Source organism: Lolium rigidum, chromosome 6 (genome assembly GCF_022539505.1).
Source record: "Lolium rigidum isolate FL_2022 chromosome 6, APGP_CSIRO_Lrig_0.1, whole genome shotgun sequence".
NCBI classification, from domain to species: domain Eukaryota; kingdom Viridiplantae; phylum Streptophyta; class Magnoliopsida; order Poales; family Poaceae; genus Lolium; species Lolium rigidum.
Window position 1 is genome coordinate 50,496,470 of NC_061513.1, and position 22,447 is coordinate 50,518,916.

Genomic DNA, 22,447 nt, shown 5'->3' on the forward strand with positions numbered 1-22,447 from the left:
GGTGTCCTGGTCCGTCTCGGTGAATTATGATGTTTGGTCTTCGTTTCGTCGAATTCCGAGAATATTGCCCGAACAGCCTTTACGGAACCAAAAACAGCCGAAAACGGAAGCGGCCTTGTGGCATCTTGTTAATAGGTTAGTTCCGGAAAACGCATAAAATCATTATAAAGTGCGATCAAAACATGTAGGTATTGTCATAAAACAAGCATGGAACATCAGAAATTATAGATACGTTGGAGACGTATCAACATCCCCAAGCTTAGGTCCTACTCGTCCTCGAGTAGGTAAACGATAAAAGATAATTTCTGAAGTGACATGCTACCAACATAATCTTAATCATACTATTGTAAAGCATATGAGATGAATGCATCGATTCAAAGCAATGTTAATGCAATGAGTAAACAATTGAACCATATAGCAAAGACTTTTCATGAATAGTACTTTCAAGACAAGCATCAATAAGACTTGCATAAGAGTTACTCATAAAGCAATAAATTCAAAGTAAAAGCATTGAAGCAACACAAAGGAGATAAAAGTTTCAGCGGTTGCTTTCAACTTTAACATGTATATCTCATGGATAATTGTCAACACAAAGCAATATAACAAGTGCAATAAGTAAACATGTAAGAATCAATGCACACAGTTAATACAAGTGTTTGCTTCTAAGATAGAAAGAATAGGCAAACTGACTCAACAATAAAGTAGAGGATAGACCCTTCGCAAAGGGAAGCATTGATTACTATATTTGTGCTAGAGCTTTTCATTTTTTAAACAAGAAACAATTTTGTCAACGGTAGTAATAAAGCATATGAGTTATGTATAAGACATCTTATAAGTTGCAAGCCTCATGCATAGTATACTAATAGTGCTCGCACCTTGTCCTAATTAGCTTGGGTTAACACTCGATTATCATTGCATAGCATATGTTTCAACCAAGCTGTCACAAGGGGTACCTCTATGCCGCATGTACAAAGGTCTAAGGAGAAAGCTCGCATTGGATTTCTCGCGTTTGATTATTCTCAACTTAGACATCCATACCGGGACAACATAGACAACAGATAATGGACTCCTCTTTAATGCATAAGCATTTAACAACGATTATTATTCTCATAAGAGATTGAGGATTAGGCTGTCCATATCGAAACTTCCACCATGAATCATGGCTTTAGTTAGCGGCCCAATGTTCTTCTCTAACAGTATGCATACTCAAACCATTTGATTGTGAAAACCGCCCTTACTTCGGACAAGACGAACATGCATAGCAACTCACATGATATTCAACAAAGGTAAAAGAGTTGATGGCGTCCCCGAGAAAACATGGTTACCGCTCAACAAGCAACTTACTAAGAAATAAGACACATAAGTACATATTCTTCACCACGATAGTTTTTAAAGCTATTTGTCCCATGAGCTATATATTGCAAAGGTAAAGAATAGAAATTTTAAAGGTAGCACTCAAGTAATTTACTTTGGAATGGCGGAGAAATACCATGTGGTAGGTAGGTATGGTGGACACAAATGGCATGGTTATTGGCTCAAGGATTTGGATGCACGAGAAGAATTCCTCTCAATACAAGGCTAGGCTAGCAAGGTTGTTTGAAGCAAACTCAAGTATAAAAGGTGCAGCAAAACTCACATATGAACATATTGTAACTATTATAAGACTTTACATTGTCTCCTTGTTGTTCAAACACCTCAACCGAGAAAATATCTAGACTCTAGAGAACAATCATGCAAACCAAATTTTAACAAGCTCTATGTAGTTATTCATTAATGGGTACAAGGTACATGATGCAAGAGCTTAAACATGATCTATATGAGCACAACAATTGCCAAGTATCAAATTATTCAAGACATTTTAGAATTACTACATGTAGCATTTCCCGATTCCAACCATATAACAATTCAACGAAGCAGTTTCAACCTTCGCCATGAATATTATGAGCTAAGAACACATGTGTTCATATGAACCAGCAGAGCGTGTCTCTCTCCCACACAAGCATTTATTCAAACAAAAACAAAAACGAAAACAAACAGACGCTCCAAGTAAAGTACATAAGATGTGACCGAACAAAAATATAGTTTCAAGAGAGGAACCTGATAATGTTGTCGATGAAGAAGGGGATGCCTTGGGCATCCCCAAGCTTAGACGCTTGAGTCTTCTTAGAATATGCAGGGGTGAACCACCGGGGCATCCCCAAGCTTAGATCTTTCACTCTCCTTGATCATATTGCATCATACTCCTCTCTTGATCTTTGAAAACTTCCTTCACACCAAACTCGAAACAACTCATTAGAGGGTTAGTGGACAATAAAAATTAACATGTTCAGAGGTGACACAATCATTCTTAACACTTCTGGACATTGCATAAAGCTAATGGACATTAATGGATCAAAGAAATTCATCCAACATAGCAAAAGAGGCAATACGAAATAAAAGGCAGAATCTGTCAAAACAGAACAGTCCGTAAAGATGGATTTTATTGAGGCACCAGACTTGCTCAAATGAAAATGCCCAAATTAAATGAAAGTTGCGTACATATCTGAGGATCACGCACGTAAATTGGCATAATTTTCTGAGCTACCTACAGAGAGGCAGATCGGAATTCGTGACAGCAAAGAAATGCATGTCTATCGCGCAGCAATCCAAATATAGTATGAACCTTACTATCAAAGACTTTACTTGGCACAACAATGCAACAAAACTAAGATAAGGAGAGGTTGCTACAGTAGTAACAACTTCCAAGACACAAATATAAAATAGAGGTACTGTAGCAAAATAAACACGTGGGTTATCTCCCAAGAAGTTCTTTCTTTATAGCCATTAAGATGGGCTCAGCAGTTTTAATGATGCACTCGCAAGAAATAGTAGTTGAAGCAAAAGAGAGCATCAAGAGGCAAATTCAAAACAAATTTAAGTCTAACATGCTTCCTATGCATAGGAGTCTTGTAAATAAACAAGTTCATGAAGAGCAAAGTGACAAGCATAGGAAGATAAAACAAGTGTAGCTTCAAAAATTTCAGCACATAGAGAGGCATTTTAGTAACATGAAAATTTCTACAACCATATTTTCCTCTCTCATAATAACTTTCAGTAGCATCATGAGAAAACTCAACAATATAACTATCACATAAAGCATTCTTATCATGAGTCTCATACATAAAATTATTACTCTCCACATAGGCACAATCAATTTTATTAGTTGTAGTGGGAGCAAATTCAACAAAGTAGCTACCATTATTATTCTCATCAAGTGTAGGAGGCATAGTATAATCACAACAAAATTTACTCTCCATAGTAGGTGGCACCAAAAGACCACTATCATTATAATCATCATAAATAGGAGGCAAAGTATCATCAAACAAAATTTTCTCCTCAATGCTTGGGGGACTAAAAAGATCATGAAAACCAGCTTCCCCAAGCTTAGAACTTTCTATATCATTATCAACAATGGTGTTCAAAGCGTTCATACTAATATTACTACCGAGCATGCAAATAAGATTTCATAGGTTTTTTAATTTTCGCATCAAACAATCCATGTTTTAAATCAGGAAATAGAATAAAAAGCTCATTCTTGTCCATTATGCCAAACTAGTGTAAACAAGAAACAAAAAGATGCAATTGCAGGATCTAAAGGAAATAGCTTCGAGTACTTACAACGGCGAAAATAGCTTAGTAGCCGAGATCCGGAGTGTGAGTACCTTTTACCTTTCCTCCCGAGCAACGGCGCCCAGAAAATAGCTTGATGTCTACGGGAGCTTCTATTCTTGTAGACAGTGTTGGGCCTCCAAGAGCAGAGGTTTGTAGAACAGCAGCAAGTTTCCCTTAAGTGGATCACCCAAGGTTTATCGAACTCAGGGAGGAAGAGGTCAAATATATCCCTCTCATGCAACCATGCAACCACAAAACGAGAAGTCTCTTGTGTCCCCAACACACCTAATACACTTGTCAGATGTAAAGGTGCACTAGTTCGGCGAAGAGATAGTGAGATGCAAGTAATATGGATGAGTATGAGTGGTAATAGCAATCTGAATAAAATATGGCAGCGAGTAAACATGCAACAAAACAATAAACAAACGGAGATTCGATGCTTGGAAGCAAGGCCTAGGGATCCCGCTTTCACTAGTGGACACTCTTAACAATGATCACATAATAGGACTACTCTACACCCTCTTGTTGGATGATGAACACCACTAACTGTGTAGGATTACACGAACCCTCAATGCCGGAGTTAACAAGCTCCACAATATTCAATGTTCATATTTAAATAACCTTAGAGTGTAAGATAGATCAACACAATCACACCAAGAACTAACATAGCATGCACATCGTCACCATCACACTATGAAGGAGGCATAAATCACATCAATTCTTATCATAGCAATAGTTAACTTCATAATCTACAAGAGATCACAATCATAACCCACGTCAAGTACTACACGATGCACGCACTATCACCATTACACCGTGCAGGAGGAATAGACTACTTTAATAACATCACTAGAGTAGCACATAGATGATATTCAACAAGATCACATAAAGAGAGAGATGAACCACATAGCTACAGCGGAGCCCTCAGCCCCGGGGGTGAATTACTCCCTCCTCATCATGGAGACAGCGATGGCGGTGAAGATGGCGGTGGAGACGGCGGTGGAGATGACTCCGGGGGCAATTCCCCGTCCCGGCAGGGTGCCGGAACAGAGACTTCTGTCCCCCGAATTGGAGTTTCGCGATGTGGCGGCGCCCCTGGAGTCTTTCTGGAGTTTTCGTCAAGAGGTATCGCGTTTTTAGGTCGAAAGGGGTCTTATAGGCGAAGAGGCGGCGCAGGAGGGGCACCAGGGCGCCCTCCCCATAGGCCGGCGCGGCCAGGGGCCTGCCCGCGCGGCCCTATGGTGTGGGGCCCCTGGGCCTCCCCTCCGCGTCTCCTTCGGTGTCCTGGTCCGTCTCGGTGAATTATGATGTTTGGTCTTCGTTTCGTCGAATTCCGAGAATATTGCCCGAACAGACCTTTCCGGAACCAAAAACAGACCGAAAACAGAAGCGGCACTGTGGCATCTTGTTAATAGGTTAGTTCCGGAAAACGCATAAAATCATTATAAAGTGCGAGCAAAACATGTAGGTATTGTCATAAAACAAGCATGGAACATCAGAAATTATAGATACGTTGGAGACGTATCACGCACCATCCGAAGGAGATCAATAGTGGGACTTGGTCGGACCCAAGAAGTCGTCCTCAAAAAACATGCCAGTAGTGGCGTGCATAGCGCCCTGAAGAACTGCCGTGAACCGCCGCGCCACCAGATTAAAGCCGGAAGGGACCTCTGCACCGTGTCTTCAAGCACGAAGCTCCCAACAGAGTCACGACGTCGCAGACGCCGCCATCGTGCCGATCCGCACCGGATCGAGGCTTTCGCCCGAAGACAACCAAACTCCATCAGGGTAGGGAGATGCCGACACTCCACGACGACGCCTCTAAGGAGGGGAACGAGACCCACGGGCGCCGTCGCCACCGGCCCGATCTAAGCCGGGCATGACTTTCGTCCGAGTCGTTGACCATCTCCGAAATACCTAGAGCATGGGCAGACCACCCTTGAGCCTCGCACCGCTGCCGCCACAGCGCCTCGTCGATGAAGTCGCAAAAAACTGCAGACCACTCCGACACACCCCGCAAAGCCAAGGATCCGGTCAACCTCCATCTCCACCTCCAACCCGGCCAGGCACCGCGGCCACCACACTCCCCTCCGGCCCGAGCAAACGCTGCACACAACGGTCCTCGCCAACTCCTGGCGCCCGCCCACGTGCAGATCGCCCCGGCCCAGCAGGCCTAGATCGGGCTCGGAAGCCTAGATCGGGCTCGGAAGCCCAGATCAGGTCCGAAACTCCAGCTTCTGCTCTCCGCGCCGGGAGACGCAGACCGCACCGAGATCGAGGCGGCAGACCTCTGCTCACCGAGGGCTCTCCCTGGAAGAGCTTCTCTGCGCCCCCGACTCCAGCACCGGCCATGCCATGTTGCCTCCCGACGACGCTACCGCTCCACTCTGCCCCCTGCTCGCCGCTGCAGACCTCGTCAGGCTCCGCCACCCCCCGAACCCCAGCCATGCGTCGCAGAGGCCCGCGAAGCCCCGCGCCGCCCATGACGCCCCGCCTCTGCACGTAGGGGGCCCGCCGAGGCACGCCCGCCCTCACCCGCTATCTTCGATGGCCAGGCGTGGCCGCCACCGCCAACCCTGACGGCGGCAGCGGCCGGAGGAGGAGATCCAGGCGGCGGCCTCTAGGGTTTGGAGGGGGCGTTTCCGGAATCGCCCGTGCGTGATGACCCGGGAGGGGGGGGGGGGGGGGCGAAAGTGTATCATTTCATTTTCACATTACGTGCCTAACGTGCTTTGCGAATCAACGGAAAGTTGTTTGTGTTTTGTTTTTGTTTGTGCCTTTGGCTCATCAGCCTGTACGGATAATTTTCGGTAAACCGGCCTGGAAGACGTACTTCTGAGCACCCGTCAGATGTCAGCTGTGGCCTTCGAAAAGCTCAGAGTCAGCGGGCTCGGACAAGGACACAAACCGGCGAGAAACTGAAGGATCCAGGCTCGAGATCCGCCACCCCATCACCAATGGCGGGGGCGATCGCCGGCGCGGTGGCGGCGACGCTCCTGCTGCTGTTGCTGGCCTTGGCATCGGCCGGGGCCGCCGCGGGGGACGGGCCGCGGCTGCACACACTCTTCTCGGTGGAGTGCGGCGACTACTTCGACTGGCAGGCGGTGGGGCTCCTCCACAGCCTGCGCAAGGCGGGGCAGCCCGGCGGCGTCACCCGCCTCCTCAGCTGCGCCGCTGACCAGCTCTCCTCCTACCGCGGCCTCGGCATCGGCCACACTCTCCAGGTCCCCTCCTACAGCCGCCACCCCCGCACCGGCGACTGGTAACTCTCGTCGCCGCACGCACATAACACACCACTCTTCTCTTCACACCCCGTTTATTGTAGCGACTTGTTTATAAGAATTAATGCCCCTTCTCAAGTTCACGAGACTCTTGTTGTTTGTTATTGTTCATTTAAAATTGATGGTATAATTTTTGAGACTCTTCGCCTGAAACTGAAATGTTTGGGGGTGGGATTGCAACGGATAGCGAAATTATTACAGCCAGCATAGAGTGCTTCTGTACTGGGAGTTTATACTGCTAGTTGTTTGGGTTGTGGTAGCTGAGCAGGCAGGCTCTTTTTTTTCGTGTTGTGAAGTGATTCAGTGACAATCGGGGGGATAAACTGGGCAGATGACTACAAGTTTGGAATTTTTTTGTCTAGTTAAGATTGCAACTTAAGATTCTTCACATATATGAAATGGAAGTGAGCTTAGTGCGCTTTGTGTAATTTTTCATGTGCAGGTACCCAGCCATCAATAAGCCTGCAGGGGTGGTACATTGGTTGGAGCATAGTGCTGAGGCGGACAATGTCGACTGGGTCGTAATCTTGGATGCAGACCAGATAGTGCGAGGTCCTATTATTCCTTGGGAACTCGGAGCAGAAAAGGGAAAGCCTGTTGCAGCTTATTACGGGTATGGTTTTAGTAGCAATTCTGCATTGCTGACCTTTTGTCCACTTTCTTGCCTAATATGGTCATAAGTAATTGGACAGGATGTAAGTTCGATGTAATCTAATAATTTGGACATATGGCGCTCATCATTCCTTCTGTAGCATACCTTTGTTTATAGTTTCACTTGTTAACTCAGGTTCTATTTGCCCTCGGTATTTGGCACCAAGTGTGCTATTCTTATTTCTGAACATGTTAGAGAAACATGAAAATTCCTTGTATAAAGTTGAGTTATAGCACGAAGCAAGCCTAGGTAGCACATCACCTATGCAACATTATATCTGGTCTCTCGCTTGGTAGTTAGGTATTCCATATTCTTGTCCGATTGGGACTCAGCTTCTAACTAATCTTATTTATGTATTCTCCTAAATAGGTATTTGAAGGGCTGTGATAACATTCTTGCACAGTTGCACACTGCACATCCAGAATTTTGCGACAAAGTTGGCGGAATTCTGGTCATGCATATCGATGACTTAAGGGCTCTAGCCCCTTTGTGGCTTTCGAAGACTGAAGAAGTGAGGCAGGATAAGTCCCACTGGTCAACTAATATTACTGGTGATATATATGGCATGGGTTGGATCAGTGAGATGTATGGTTACTCATTCGGCGCTGCAGAAGTAAGCTCGATTGCTATTCTTCATTATGTATTGTTAAAGCAAATATTTCCAAACTATGTATTTACATGCTCTTGCATCTATCTTCAGTTTTACAGTGTATAATACTCTGATCGTCTTCAACAGGTAGGTCTACGGCACAAGATAAATGATGACATAATGATCTACCCAGGTTATACTCCAAGAATTGGCATTGAGCCGCTTATCCTCCACTATGGTTTGCCATTTAAAGTTGGAAACTGGTCTTTCAGTAAGTTAGAACACCATGAGGATGGTATAGTTTATGATTGCAATCGCTTATTTCCTCCACCACCATTCCCTAGAGAGGTAAACCGTCTTGCTAAGCATATTTTGTGATCTTCTTTTCTTACTGGTAATTGGTAGCTACATATACTGTATGCGACTTTTTAACATTATTAACTTTATAGGTTGAGGGAATGGAACCGGACCAGAATGTGAAGCGGGGCTTATATCTAAGCATCGAGTGTATGAACACATTGAATGAAGGGCTTCTTTTGCATCACACATCTGTTGGGTGCCCGAAACCACAGTGGTCAAAGTATCTGAGCTTCCTTAAAAGCAAAAGGTTCTCAGAGCTTACAAAACCAAAGTACTGGAGCAGTCCAAAGGTTGAGAACAAAGTGACTGTCCAACATGTTGCATCGCCCAAAAGCAGACATCCAAAAATACACACCCTTTTCTCTACCGAGTGTTCGTCGTATTTTGACTGGCAGACTGTTGGGCTCATGCACAGTTTTCGTTTAAGCGGTCAGCCTGGTAATATTACACGCTTATTGAGTTGTACAGATGAGGAAGTGAAGAATTATAAGGGACATGACCTTGCTCCCACACATTATGTTCCATCTATGAATAGAAATCCATTGACAGGAGACTGGTATATACTTCTGACTTAATATTGTGTTTGAAACTTTTGTTAAGTACATAACCTATTGGATTTTTTTCTGCTTAGGTACCCAGCAATCAATAAACCAGCAGCAGTTCTCCATTGGATTAACCATGTGCAGACTGATGCTGAGTTCATTGTTATCTTGGATGCTGATATGATCATGAGAGGACCCATCACTCCATGGGAGTATGGTGCAAAACGTGGTCATCCTGTTTCAACTCCCTACGAGTAAGATTTTTATGTGGTGTGCTATGGAATTTGCAGCATGCATTTTGTGTTTTTTGTGGTATTATATTTCCTGTTTCACAGATATGTTGAAAGGTGCTCCTATGCATCACCTCCATTATAAGTTTACACAAATCTTGGTGTAACATCTAAGGGTTCATTGAACCAACTTACCGCTTGGGTGCTTCAAGATTTTTGCAAGTCTCCATTGCAAATTGAGACACTGATGCATGTAATTACTGCACATATGCGAGGAATGTACTAATATCATCTTTTCTGTCCGTCAGCTATCTGATTGGTTGTGACAATATACTTGCAAAGATACACACTCGCAATCCATCTGCATGTGACAAGGTTGGTGGTGTAATTATCATGCATATTGATGATCTCCGACGCTTTGCTATGTTGTGGCTACACAAATCGGAAGAGGTTCGTGCAGACAAAGAGCACTATGCGACAAACATTACTGGTGATGTATATGCATCTGGCTGGATAAGTGAGATGTACGGTTACTCTTTTGCAGCAGCCGAGGTATGTATGGTTATGATTTATCTTTCACCTTTTTGTTTTTGCAATTGCAAGCCTAAGGGCTCTGGCTGCACGCTTGCACCACATTAGTCTTGCAGGCTATATTGGTGTCGAGTGTAATGCATGCATTTGAACACATGTAGCTATAAATATCAATGCAAGTATTATGCTACTAACTTCTAGAGTTATTCTATGAAGAGCGTGTACTCGTAATTTGTAGAAAGCTAGTATGGTCAGCACCGGTTGGCAGTTAACTCTCTCGTTTCCACTAGTAAATTTTCTTGTGAATGGTGTTATCCTGCTGCTTGACGCTTTCTTCTTCACTTGCCATGCAGCTTAACCTGCGGCACATCATAAAAAGTGACATATTGATATATCCAGGATATGTTCCTCTACCTGGAGCTAAATACAAGGTTTTCCATTATGGCCTGAGATTTGGTGTTGGTGATTGGAGCTTTGACAAGGCTGACTGGAGAAATACTGATATGGTAAACAAGTGTTGGGCCAAGTTCCCTGAACCACCTGATCCATCTTCTATCACAAAAGATGATAAAAATGCACGGGAGAGGGATCTTCTCAGCATTGAATGTGGGAGGGCTTTGAACAAGGCTCTATACTTGCACCACAAACGCAGAAATTGCCCTCGGCTGAGCACCACTACAGGCAACATCTCCAAGAAAATCGAGGAAGTCTCAACCACCAATAAACTTGAAAGCGTTACACAACGGTCATCCACGACTACAGTTGGACGAAATTCAGAGACCATGGATGTGACAGCACAGCAGGCTATTGAAAGTGCCACAGGATCACGTGCACATAGACCAAGGAGACTAGCCAGATCATCAAAGATATGGATTATTGCTATCTGGGCAATATCCGTACTTGTTTTTTTGCTGGTAATCTCGATGTTTTTCTCGGATCAGAGGAGAAGTGTTTCAAGATCTAGGGCTTCCAGAAGCCAGAAGGCCCATATTTGACTATAAAAACAAAGTAACAAACAGTATGATCATAAGTTATATCTTTGCCAATACATCACATAAAGGGAGTACAGAACCATGATACTAGAGGCAAACACCACCTAGTTGAGCTATCAGAAGAACTCGGAGGAGATTGACCATGGAAATTCTTGTCATTTTTGACAAGTTTTTTTAGTTGCTAGTAGCAGATTTTAGTAGCCACTACTGCAGCTACCTCCGTTGTATTTAATTTTGTAGGTTTTTGCTTAGCATGGTGTAATTGATAGGCTTTCCCCTGTTTTCCCTTGTCAGCTAAAGGTTCAAATGTGTAGAAAGATGTATGTGATTAAGTAGCATACAAAATTACAAATACAATAAGCATTTAGGTTTGCAACCCAGGACTGCTATACATACATGTGTTTTCGTTGACCATATTATAAAATTAAGTTTGTTTTCCCCTTGTCAATACAGGATTGTGTTATACATACATATATTGCCTTTAAAAATGTCAATAAATAAATGGATACTGCCTTTTGAAACTCTTGTGACAGCTGAAGCTCACATGATTGTACTGCACCACCAAAGCACATGCTATTGCATTTTACATGATAATAATAATCATGTACAACAAAGCATATACTATTTTTTGTACAATAAACTTCCTTTTGTATTTGTAAAAGAACATCAGGAAAACAACATAGCAAGTTGAGAAAAGTAGAGAATAGCAAGTTGAGAAAAGTAGAGAATCTGTTTTTTTAGTGGAAGTAGAGAATGGGTACCACTAACAAAAGGCTGACCTTCGAGAAGGATGTTGGTGCAGCTTGCAGCCCTCTTGTGCTTTCATGTGTCACACTCGGAGTGGTCCCCGCATGCGTACTTTCGCATACCGGGAGTAATTTCACACACGTACTTCCGCAATATATCATGCATGTGTAATTACAAGTTCAACATAGCTCTTTTACATGTATCCAAAAGTACAACTAGAGTGAAATACTAAAGTGCAGGTATTCAAAAGTAAAACTATAGAGAAACCTGAAATACATCAAAGTATAATTGTACTATTGAAATCCGAAGTACACCCTTAGTGACCTGAAGTACACCAAAACATAACTATGCTGAAACTAGAAGTACGACGTACGCTAGGAACCAGGGTACAACTGTGTTGCAACCCAAATACACCAAAATTTACCCGTGGTAGTTTTGGAAGTACAGTTTCACAAAACCTACCAACATGAGATATAATTTTGAAAGATCTCGATGAGAAGATCTCAAAAGTGAAAATGGTTCGTAATTTGAACGAATGATTTTCAAGAGATTTCATTTTAAAAATTTGAACCTAAAAAAAGAGGAAAAACCGAGTCATCCCACCCCTTTGGTAGCTTCTCTCACCCCTCACACCACTTTGCTTGTCCTTGCGACAAGTGTAACCACTTCCGGTTTACTTTTTTTTTGCACCACGTTGAGCCATGTGTTGTGCACAACGCGCGTACTTCCCTATGCCAAGGTCATGCCTTTTTTTTAAGAAAGTCTAGGAAACATGGCCGTCGTTGCAAAAACAAAGAAAGATCTACGCTCTAAAGCCACACAAATTAGTGTTTTCCCTTTGGTGTACATAGGTTCAGCTATCACAACATCTTCTGTGGTTAGGGACGCCGCCACTAGTGCCACTACCTCCTCTTCCACCGCTCCAGTCAGGCATGTCGATGCATGTGTGCGCTTCAAACAAAGTGAAACATCACATAAAACTATAATTACGTGAACAAATTTGCATGATCTTTAGCACCATCTTTTGGAGATCAAAGATCTCAATAGTTACTTATGCCTAGCAAATTACTACATGGCTAAATAACTTGGACCAAAGCTGCACTCCATACAATGATGGCATGAATTATTTGCTAACTTTAGTTGAAATACGAAATCATCAATTAAGTACTTGTGCATGCCGTGCTGGATCGTCGAGGCGGCTGCCGCATCACACCTACCTTGTCCTCGAGGCCAATTAATGGCTTCGTTGAAGTCAGGAGACAACACCTCATGGCCTTGCGTGGGGGACGTCTTCCTTCGCCGCTACTTCGTGGGCTTCATGTTGCTTCCATGAGGTAGTCAAAAGCAGCCGCATACAAACACGTTGGCATGTGTGCATATGCACATCAAGAGCGGATGCGTGCTAAACGGTTTCCCTCGTCAAGCTCGGCGTCGCTCACCACCTCCCGAATCCTCCATCGAAAGTTTGAAACCCTAGTCGCTATCTCGATCAATCTCGTCAACCTAGGGTATTTAATTTAGCCAATCGATATGCCCCTGCGACAAGTGTCAAGAGAAGAGACCACTTCGCGTTGGTCTTTTTGCACCACGGTGAGCCACGTGTCGTTCACAGCGCACGCAGGTCGAGCATTTTTTTGAAAAAAGTTTTTTATTAAGAATCTGTTGTTCAAAAAAGAGTAGGGAATAAGCCCCTAACGTGAAGCCCAAAGGCCCATCTCAGCCTATATGACCCCATTCCGTCACCATCTCCACCCGGCTCGGCTATCCCTCACTCTGGCTACTAGTTCACTTGGCACGGCCAAAACATTTCGAAATCCCAGCCCCCAAAATCCCCACGCCTCGAAATTTTTCCCGCCCGAGCCCGCGAAACCCTAGCCGGATCTCCGGCCGGCGGCGCCCCCGGCGGCCGGCGAGATGCACATCAAGGAGGTGTGCCTGGAGGGGTTCAAGTCGTACGCGGGGCGGACGGTGGTGCCGGGGTTCGACCCGCTCTTCAACGCCATCACCGGCCTCAACGGCTCCGGCAAGTCCAACATCCTCGACTCCATCTGCTTCGTGCTCGGCATCACCGACCTCCGCCAGGTGCGCGCCGCCTCGCTCCAGGAGCTCGTCTACAAGCAGGGCCAGGCCGGGGTCACCAAGGCCACCGTCTCCATCGTCTTCGACAACTCCGACCGCGCACGCTCCCCGCTCGGCTACGAGGACTCGGCCGAAATCACCGTCACCCGCCAGGTTACACCTCCTCGCCCTCCCCCCTTTTCGTGCGCCCCTTACACTTGCGTCCTTAGGGTTCTCGAATTTGGCGCTAGTTGGTGGGTTGAGAGTTGCCTGTTGATTTTCGAGTTAGTGATACTGATTCAGGTGGTTGTGAGGCCCACGGAGATGCAGACTGCAATGCTTGGAGATGTAGTTTTGAGGGGAGTTTTACAATTTTGATCATATGGACATGCTCTTGATTTAGTTCGTTGTAGATTTGGGGGATTTATACCCTCAGTTCCAAATTAACTGTCGCAGCTTTTGTCCAAAACGACCACCTGAATCAGTATCTAGACCAAATTTAGACCAAATCTGTGGCACTTAATTTGGAACGGAGGCAGTATATACTAGCCCGTAATAATGCCTGGTGAATTATTCTAATTAATTAATGTAATTGATCTGTTTTAAATGAAGTCGCTATCTGCAGTTTGTTTTTCTTCATATTTGTATGTTTCTTTTCGACCAGCAGTGCCTCAAGCTTTACTCGGTATTGATAAACTACTCTCTTATATTTGTAGATTGTAGTTGGTGGACGGAACAAATACCTCATCAATGGCCATCTTGCACAACCTTCCCGGGTGCAGACTCTTTTCCACTCCGTGCAGCTTAATGTGAACAATCCTCATTTCCTAATTATGCAAGGACGCATTACCAAAGTGCTGAACATGAAGCCTCCAGAAATTCTTTCCATGTTGGAAGAGGCAGCAGGCACAAGGATGTATGAGATGAAGAAGGAATCTGCTCTTAAAACACTCGAGAAGAAGCAGAATAAAGTTGAAGAGATAAATAAACTCCTTGATGATGAAATCCTTCCTGCACTAGAGAAACTTAGAAAAGAGAGGTGCCAGTACATGAAATGGGCCAATGGTAATACTGAACTAGATCGACTCAAAAGATTCTGTATTGCTTACGAGTTTGTTCAAGCTGAGAAAGTGCGAGAGAGTGCACTCAGTGGTGTAAACCAAATCAGGGGAAAGATTGTTGAACTGGATGAAAGCACAGAAAAGCTAAACGGGGAGATACATGAAATGGACAAAAACATAGCTACCTTAGCTGCTGAAAAAGAAGCCAAACTAGGTGGTGAGATGAAAGTTTTGTCGGAAAAAGTAGATAAGATCCAACATGCACTTATTAAGGAAACTTCTCTGATGAATAATGAAGAGGAAACTCTAAGGTCAGAAGAAAAGGCTGCTGACAAGGTAATATATTTTTCATATTCATGTCACTCAATAAGTAACCCACATTTATTCCTAAGTACTTACAGTGTGACCTACATGCTATTTGCTTATAGATTCTCAAGAACATTGAGGACATCAAGAGATCTATAGTTGAGAGAGATGCTGCTGTAAAAAAGGCAGAGGATGGTGCGTCTGATATGAGTAAGAGAGCAGAGGATCTGACAAAGGAGTTAGATGAAAGTGAGAAAGAATATCAGGTATGGAAAATTTCACAAATAATAGAATGTATCAACAGGGCAATGTCTTGACTGAGTTTATGGATACTAAATTCTACTTTACACAGGGTGTGCTAGCAGGAAAAAGCAGTGCAAATGAGAAGAAATGCCTAGAAGATCAACTTAGGGATGCAAAAGCTGCTGTTGGAGAGGCAGAATCTGGACTAAAGCAGCTGAAGACAAAAATAAGCCATTCTGAGAAGGAGCTGAAAGAGAAGAAAACTCAGATGAAATCCAAGCGTGATGAAGCTACTGCAGCTGAGAAAGAGCTGAAAGCTAGGACAAAAGACTTGGAAGCTATCAAGGCATCCATGGGGTCTATAAATTATGAAGAGGGCCAGATGGAAGCTCTGCAAAAGGTATGCAAAAAGTGATCAGCTTTCATGTGGCATAAATGGTACATAGTAGAAGTATCTTAACCAAAATCTTGGAAATGTTGGGAACTATTTTTCATTACTCTTTGTCACCTATAATCGATTGTAGGATCGATCGTCAGAGGTAGAGGTGGTTCAGAAATTGAATGACAAAGTTCGTGCGCTTACTGGTGAGCTGGGAAATGTCCACTTCAGCTATAGAGACCCTGTTAAGAACTTTGATAGATCAAAAGTGAAAGGAGTAGTTGCACGGCTTATAAAGATAAAGGATAGCTCAACAGCAACGGCATTGGAGGTTGGTCTTAGCAAACTCCTGATTTTGGTTCTGAAGTTGATTTTTTCCTTGCAGTGAACTGGTTTAACCACATCAATTGAACTTTTGTCAAATCATGCAGGTTGCTGCTGGAGGAAGGCTATATAATGTGGTTGTTGACTCAGAAACCACTGGAAAGCAGCTCCTACAAAATGGTGATCTCAGAAGAAGGGTAACCATTATACCGTTGAATAAAATCCACACAGGTACTATACCTGATAGAGTCCAGCAGGCAGCTCGTAGAATGGTTAGTGAATGCTTTGTTTTCATTCGCTGGATTGACTGGATATAATCTTTTGATTGACTTTGAAGAATGGCATATTGATTGCTATGTAGGTTGGAGCCGAAAATGTAACATTAGCTCTAGAACTGGTTGGCTATGACGGAGACGTAAAGGTTGGTATCTTCATCCTATTATTGCGCAATTTGCATTTTTTTATACAATATTCTATTGGATATTTTGGTCTACTAGATTCTAGTTTATTTCAGTGACTTGTGATCTGTAGTGCTAGAAAAATATTCTGCCTTATCTGTACCTACCTTGTCATTCATTATATCAACAATCTCAAAGATATAGGTGTGTTGTCATTTGTGTGTCTTGATTCTTGAAGAGATTTTTTTTTATTGCAGAATGCTATGGCTTATGTCTTTGGTTCGACATTTGTGTGTCGAAATATGGAGGCGGCAAAGGAGGTAATGTAGCTTTCTTCACAAATAAGTTTAGTTACTCTATTATAACTGAGTGTGCCTATCCAGTTATAATATATAAGCACTGTTGGTTCTTGCTGATATTGGTGTTTCTGTCATTCTTACAGATTGCCTTCAATAGGGATGTTGGCAGTACTAGTGTGACTCTTGAAGGTGACATTTTTCAGCCTAGTGGTCTATTGACTGGAGGTAGCCGCAGGTAATTTTATGCCACTTTCCACACTTAACTAGATGCTTGCATCTGATTTGTTTTTAGATGAATTCTGTAATGGGTGTTCCTTCCTGGTGCTATGATGATATCCCTGTTGTTTGGAAGTACTGTTTAAATAACCCCCGAGATGATTGTGCTACTCTGGTTGGTGACATGGCTGAAGATGCAGATGTTACCTCGACCTCCAACATCATGAAAATGCTAGGACAAAAATTTAATTCAGGAGAATTTGTTTTTTTCTGCAAGTTACTGTTTTTAGGAATCCCAAAATTTTATGAATGTGGAACGAGTAATTGGAAATATAAATTGGTCAGATTTCTGGTCCTGGACTCGGTGAATACAAAATTTATTGTACATCTAAATGGATTACCTTATGGGCTGCTTAGACGGTTTTGGGTCGTTTTGGCCCAAAATCTCAGGGGGTGATCTAGACTTTTCTCTAAAAACTATGGTTTCCTGCATTCTTAAGGGACTCAAGGGCAGACATGTTCATCAGGTGTTTTTTATTTTTGGGTACTGGTTGGTCACAGTCAAAACTTTGAACTTACTAGCACTGAGCCCGTGCATTGCTTCGGAAAACCACACAACAGGCAAGGATTTAGGCCATGGCCACGGGGATTTTCGGAATAGCCTTGGTGTCATGGGAGCATTGTCTGGTTCTGGCAAATAAATGATGGCGGAAAGACAAGGGATGTCAGAGCAACTAAATGCCATCTAAGAGGTGTAAGTGAGACATAATTTTAAATTTTGAAACGTATGTTGTTGGGAAGTAAGGATGAGATGTGGCTTGAAGACAAAGGTCAGGGAATAAAGATAACAGGAGGAAATGGTCTTTCATCGTGTTAGAATAAGTAAAGAGGTTCGGTCATGTGTGCACAAATAAAATAGTGTTGGTTCCAATGAGACTAAGAGTGTATTTAACTTTTTTTTACTAAACTCTGATTCACACTTATGATTATAATAGTGCATTTTGTTTATAAGATGTCTTTTGCATGAGTGTTAGTCCGCCTGTATGGATAATTGTAGTTGTTTATTCAAGTCCTTTGCAAGTTGCTGGCCCACATATAGTACTCCCTCTGTCTATAAATAGATGTCTTAGATTTGTTTAAATTTGGATGTATCTATACACTAAATAGTGTGTACATACATCCATTTTTTGACAAATCTAAGACATCTATTTTTGATAGAGATAGTATACAAGTACTAGTGGTGGGAGAGTGAACTCACCACCAACTTCAGACTTTATAAGTAGGAAAGAACTGGTGTTGGTCATCTTTGGCTTGTTATAGTTGTATTTTCTGGAGATAAGCTAGATTACTCTTAGAAAGCAAAACAAGTATCCTGCACTTGTTGTCATTTTGTCTACTAATCTGATGAGATAAACACATTCTATGTTTCCCTCTAATGATTACCCATGCTATAATGTTATAATGCAGAGGTGGTGGGGACTTGCTAAGGAAACTCCATGAATTAGCTAAAGCTGAGGCTGATCTCTCTGACCATAAGGACAGGCTCTCTATTATTGAACAGAAGGTATTCACTTAATGCAATGTCAATACATGCTCTCGGGTTCCCTTTGGAATTCACATGTATTTATAGTACTCTCCATAACCCAGGGCCTTGTTATGTGATGTGATACTGCAATACACTTTATGAACCACATTTTGCTCTTAATATCTGCTTTTGTCTGTTAAGTTTCAAAATTTATACTTCTGTTTTGCAAAGACAAAGAAATGACACTAGCATGTATACACAATGGTCTAGAAGGAAGATAGATTTATGGTGCTACCAATTAAATTCTAACCCTGGATTATTAAGCATGTATTAGTTTTTGTTTTTTGAGTATTGATTATCTCTGTTCATTGGTCTGAACATGTTATACATTGGCATCAGCTGTTAGATTGATTTTTCTTGTGGAATGCTTGACAATCATGTGATAAGTAGATATATTAATTTACCTTGTTTTCCAGATCGCTGTGCTTCTGCCTCTGCATAAGAAGTACGCCGAGTTGAAATCTCAGTTTGAGCTCAAATCATATGATCTGTCATTATTTCAGAACAGAGTTGAGCAAAATGAACATCACAAGGTATTGTTTTGATGCTATCGATATGGTTACCTCAGCACTTTCAGCTTCAAATTGGACTGACAATTGGTCTATTTGTATTTTAGTTAGGTGAACTTGTAAAGAAACTCGAGCAAGAGCTGGAGGAATCAAACAATGAGTTAACTGATAAGCAAGTGCAGTATAAAAAATGTGTCTCCACTGTTTCTGAGTTAGAGAAGACGATTAAGACTTATGGCTCTGAACGTGAAGGTCGGCTCAAAGCTCTAGAAATGAAGATCAAGTCATTGAAATCGGAAATGCAGTCCATGTCGAAGCAGTTAAAGGTTGGCTTTCTAACTATGTTTTCGCCATAAGGGATTTGCACTTTTCCCTGTGTGATATTATTTTCATGACTTCATTATTTTATTCTTAGTCCAGTCATGAGCATTTGACTGATAACATATCTGTTGTTTCTATTATTACTTGTCCGGGATAGGCTCATCAAAGTGAGAGGGAAAGACTGATTATGGAGAAAGATGCAGTTGCTAATGAGCTTGCTATGCTTGAAGAGCAATTAATAACTTCGAAAGCTCAGATTACTGCCCTGTCTGAAACCTGGGGCACATATCAGAGCAAGGTAGTGCAGTAAGCTCTGTAATGGTTTAATTTGTACTCAACTACCGGCCTTTGGATGTCATTCATTAAATTATTCTCGTTTGTTTCACTCATCGCATGCAGGTTGCTTCCACAAAGCTAGATTTGGATCAAGCTGAATCTGAGCTCAATGTTGGCCGTTCCAAACTGAAGGAATGCGACACACAAATAAACTCCCTGTCCAAGGAGCAGCAAAAACTTCAGCAGCTACTTAGTGATTCAAATGTTGAAAGGAAGAAAATGGAAAACGAGGTACTTATGGGGTGTAATCTCTGGTGCATAATTCTGCTTTACAACTAACTCGTTTAGCATTGTACTTAATGGGTGTAATATCTGCTGCATAGTTTTGCTTTATAACTGACTTAATTTTTGAACTAAATGTATCTTACAGGTTAAGAGGATGGAGATAGAGCAGAAGGATTGCTCTTCCAGGGTTGATAAGCTAATGGAGAAGTACACTTGGATTGCAACTGAGAAACAGTTGTTTGGAAGAAGTGGTACGGATTACGACTTTGCCTCGTGTGAGCCACACAAAGCACGGGAAGAACTTGAAAATCTTCAAGCTCAACAATCAGGGTAAATCTTTCATCTTAAGGAAGGGAATAAAAAAAATCCACATGCATCTGTTTTTCTGGATAATTGTACTCTTATCAGCTGATTAATTTACAATGCAAAGCACTGACTTGTCAGTTAATTGTCAAATGCAGTCTTGAGAAGAGGGTTAATAAGAAAGTCATGGCAATGTTTGAGAAGGCAGAGGATGAATACAATGATTTGATATCGAAGAAAAGTATCATCGAGGTAGGTCTTGCCATATATAAATTTCTTGATAACCAACCTGGGTTGAGTTTTGTAGCAGCATGCAACATACCTCTTTTATTGTCATCTTCAGAATGACAAGGCAAAAATCAACAAAGTGATAGAAGAGTTGGATGAGAAGAAGAAAGAGACCTTGAAAGTCACATGGCTCAAAGTTAACAAGTAATTATCCTTTATCATTCTGTAATCTTTCTTAGCAGATGCACGACTGCATGAAATATTGCTCATACTCTGTAGTGATGTTATTCTGTTTACTCACAAATGCACAAAGTTAAGTAATCTCTCATTTCTATTTCCTGTAGGGATTTTGGGTCTATATTCAGTACTCTTCTACCTGGTACAATGGCAAAACTTGATCCTCCTGAAGGCGGTACCTTCTTGGATGGCCTTGAAGTTCGCGTGGCATTTGGAACAGTTTGGAAGCAATCTTTATCTGAACTCAGTGGAGGACAGCGGTCCCTTCTTGCTCTTAGTCTTATCCTGGCTCTACTTCTTTTCAAACCTGCACCGCTTTACATATTAGATGAGGTATGTCTGCATGTGATTTTCCATTTAAATTGCTCGTCAGTTACCACTATCATGTTTAATCTTTTTCAGCCCTGTATGCCCCATGTCTCGGGTCTTTGCGCCTAGGTTTGGTGGGATAGGATAAAATTGGATTTTCTTTGATAATCCTTGTCAGCTGATCTGGATGTTATTGCACTGCAGGTTGATGCTGCGCTTGATCTGAGCCACACCCAAAACATTGGTAGAATGATAAAGGCACATTTCCCACAGTCCCAGGTAAGCATGCTCCTCTAATTTGCGCACTTCTGTGACGATTCAAGTGCAGTTACTGTGTGTACCTGTGTGTTGGGAACTTTGTTTCATCCTTTCAGTTGACAATTCAAAGTTGCTAACTACCGCTTTCTCCTGTCTTTGCAGTTCATTGTTGTGTCGCTAAAAGAGGGTATGTTCAACAATGCCAACGTGATATTCCGAACGAAATTTGTTGATGGGGTGTCCACTGTGACACGAACAGTCCATTCAAATAAGAAATGATAGGCATGACTTATTCTGAGGTACGCTCTGAACTCGAAACTTGGTCACTCAAAAGATGAGAGTTATAGCTAAATAACGACTTGCCATTTTTTACGCAGAAACGCCCAATGCATGGAGACAGTCTGTGTGAAGAGCGCTATTTGGCCACGATATTCAACTAATCGGCCCCCAATGTTGTGCACTAGTGCAATTTGCCTGTTGGCTGTTGCTACAAAACGTCTCAAGCCCCTCGCTTGTCATGGCCCAACGTTGGGACATGTTTGCAAACCTCCTATGTAACTCTGTATTAGAACAGGTTGTTAAGTAGGTGTATATATATTTAACTGATTGCTTGGTATTTTGGTCTGACGGGTTTGGCCGGACAATTTTCTATTGTGTTTTGAACGCTCTTGCATGCAAGAATGGTTATCATAGTATAGTATGTAGCTCCCATATTAGTATGACACATGGAAATGTCTATGAAGTGTGCCATTTTGTGTTTGCTTATTTGGTTCAGACAACCTGCTTGTGTTTTGGTGTAATAATATATTATATATGTATCCACCTATTATTGACTCCTGCTGCATTCGTGGGCAACCTTATTATTAGTACATCTGCACGCACGCAACTCAGAACTTGAGAACCAGACAGCAGCTTGATCTTTTCAGATCATCTATTTTTTTTTTGAGGGTGCCAGTTGGGAGAAATCCTGACTGTGCCGTTCAATACCATGTCAACCAACTGAGTCAGTTTAATGCAGCATCAACAGCTAGTTCCAGTGCGTCAGGATGGGATTGGGCCGGGTCGACCCGCTGGGTCGCTGGCCCGACCCAAAAATTCAGGGCCAATGGGTCAGGTGGGTCGGCCTCAAACAGAATTTGGGTCAACAGGGCCGGCTCCGAATGACCCGTTGGGTCAGCAGGGCCGACCCACTTTGCTTTCTCATCTATATTTGTTGCATCCCCGCTGATCTATTTCATGTCTGCCTCCCGCCCACCATCGTTCTCCATTCAGCTCGT

The 22,447-nt window shown here is 42.6% G+C and overlaps 2 protein-coding genes across 2 annotated transcripts; both read left to right on the forward strand.

The window, feature by feature from the left end:
• Positions 1-6,608: 6,608 nt before the first annotated feature.
• On the forward strand, positions 6,609-11,182 carry LOC124668082 (peptidyl serine alpha-galactosyltransferase-like). The gene is made up of 8 exons (XM_047205284.1): positions 6,609-6,913; positions 7,375-7,545; positions 7,954-8,197; positions 8,321-8,521; positions 8,623-9,089; positions 9,165-9,329; positions 9,614-9,857; positions 10,190-11,182. Exons 1-8 carry the CDS (start codon positions 6,609-6,611, stop codon positions 10,829-10,831), a joined length of 2,439 nt encoding a protein of 812 aa, XP_047061240.1. The 3' UTR covers positions 10,832-11,182.
• Positions 11,183-13,489: 2,307 nt separating this feature from the next.
• LOC124665370 (structural maintenance of chromosomes protein 2-1-like) lies at positions 13,490-21,451 on the forward strand. The gene is made up of 20 exons (XM_047202780.1): positions 13,490-13,807; positions 14,350-15,030; positions 15,123-15,266; positions 15,353-15,643; positions 15,768-15,953; positions 16,054-16,218; positions 16,308-16,367; positions 16,602-16,664; positions 16,787-16,878; positions 18,327-18,423; positions 18,861-18,977; positions 19,061-19,279; positions 19,432-19,572; positions 19,674-19,841; positions 19,981-20,165; positions 20,297-20,390; positions 20,482-20,570; positions 20,711-20,936; positions 21,117-21,191; positions 21,333-21,451. The coding sequence occupies exons 1-20, from the start codon at positions 13,490-13,492 to the stop codon at positions 21,447-21,449; spliced, it is 3,528 nt and encodes a 1,175-aa protein (XP_047058736.1). The 3' UTR covers positions 21,450-21,451.
• Positions 21,452-22,447: the final 996 nt, after the last annotated feature.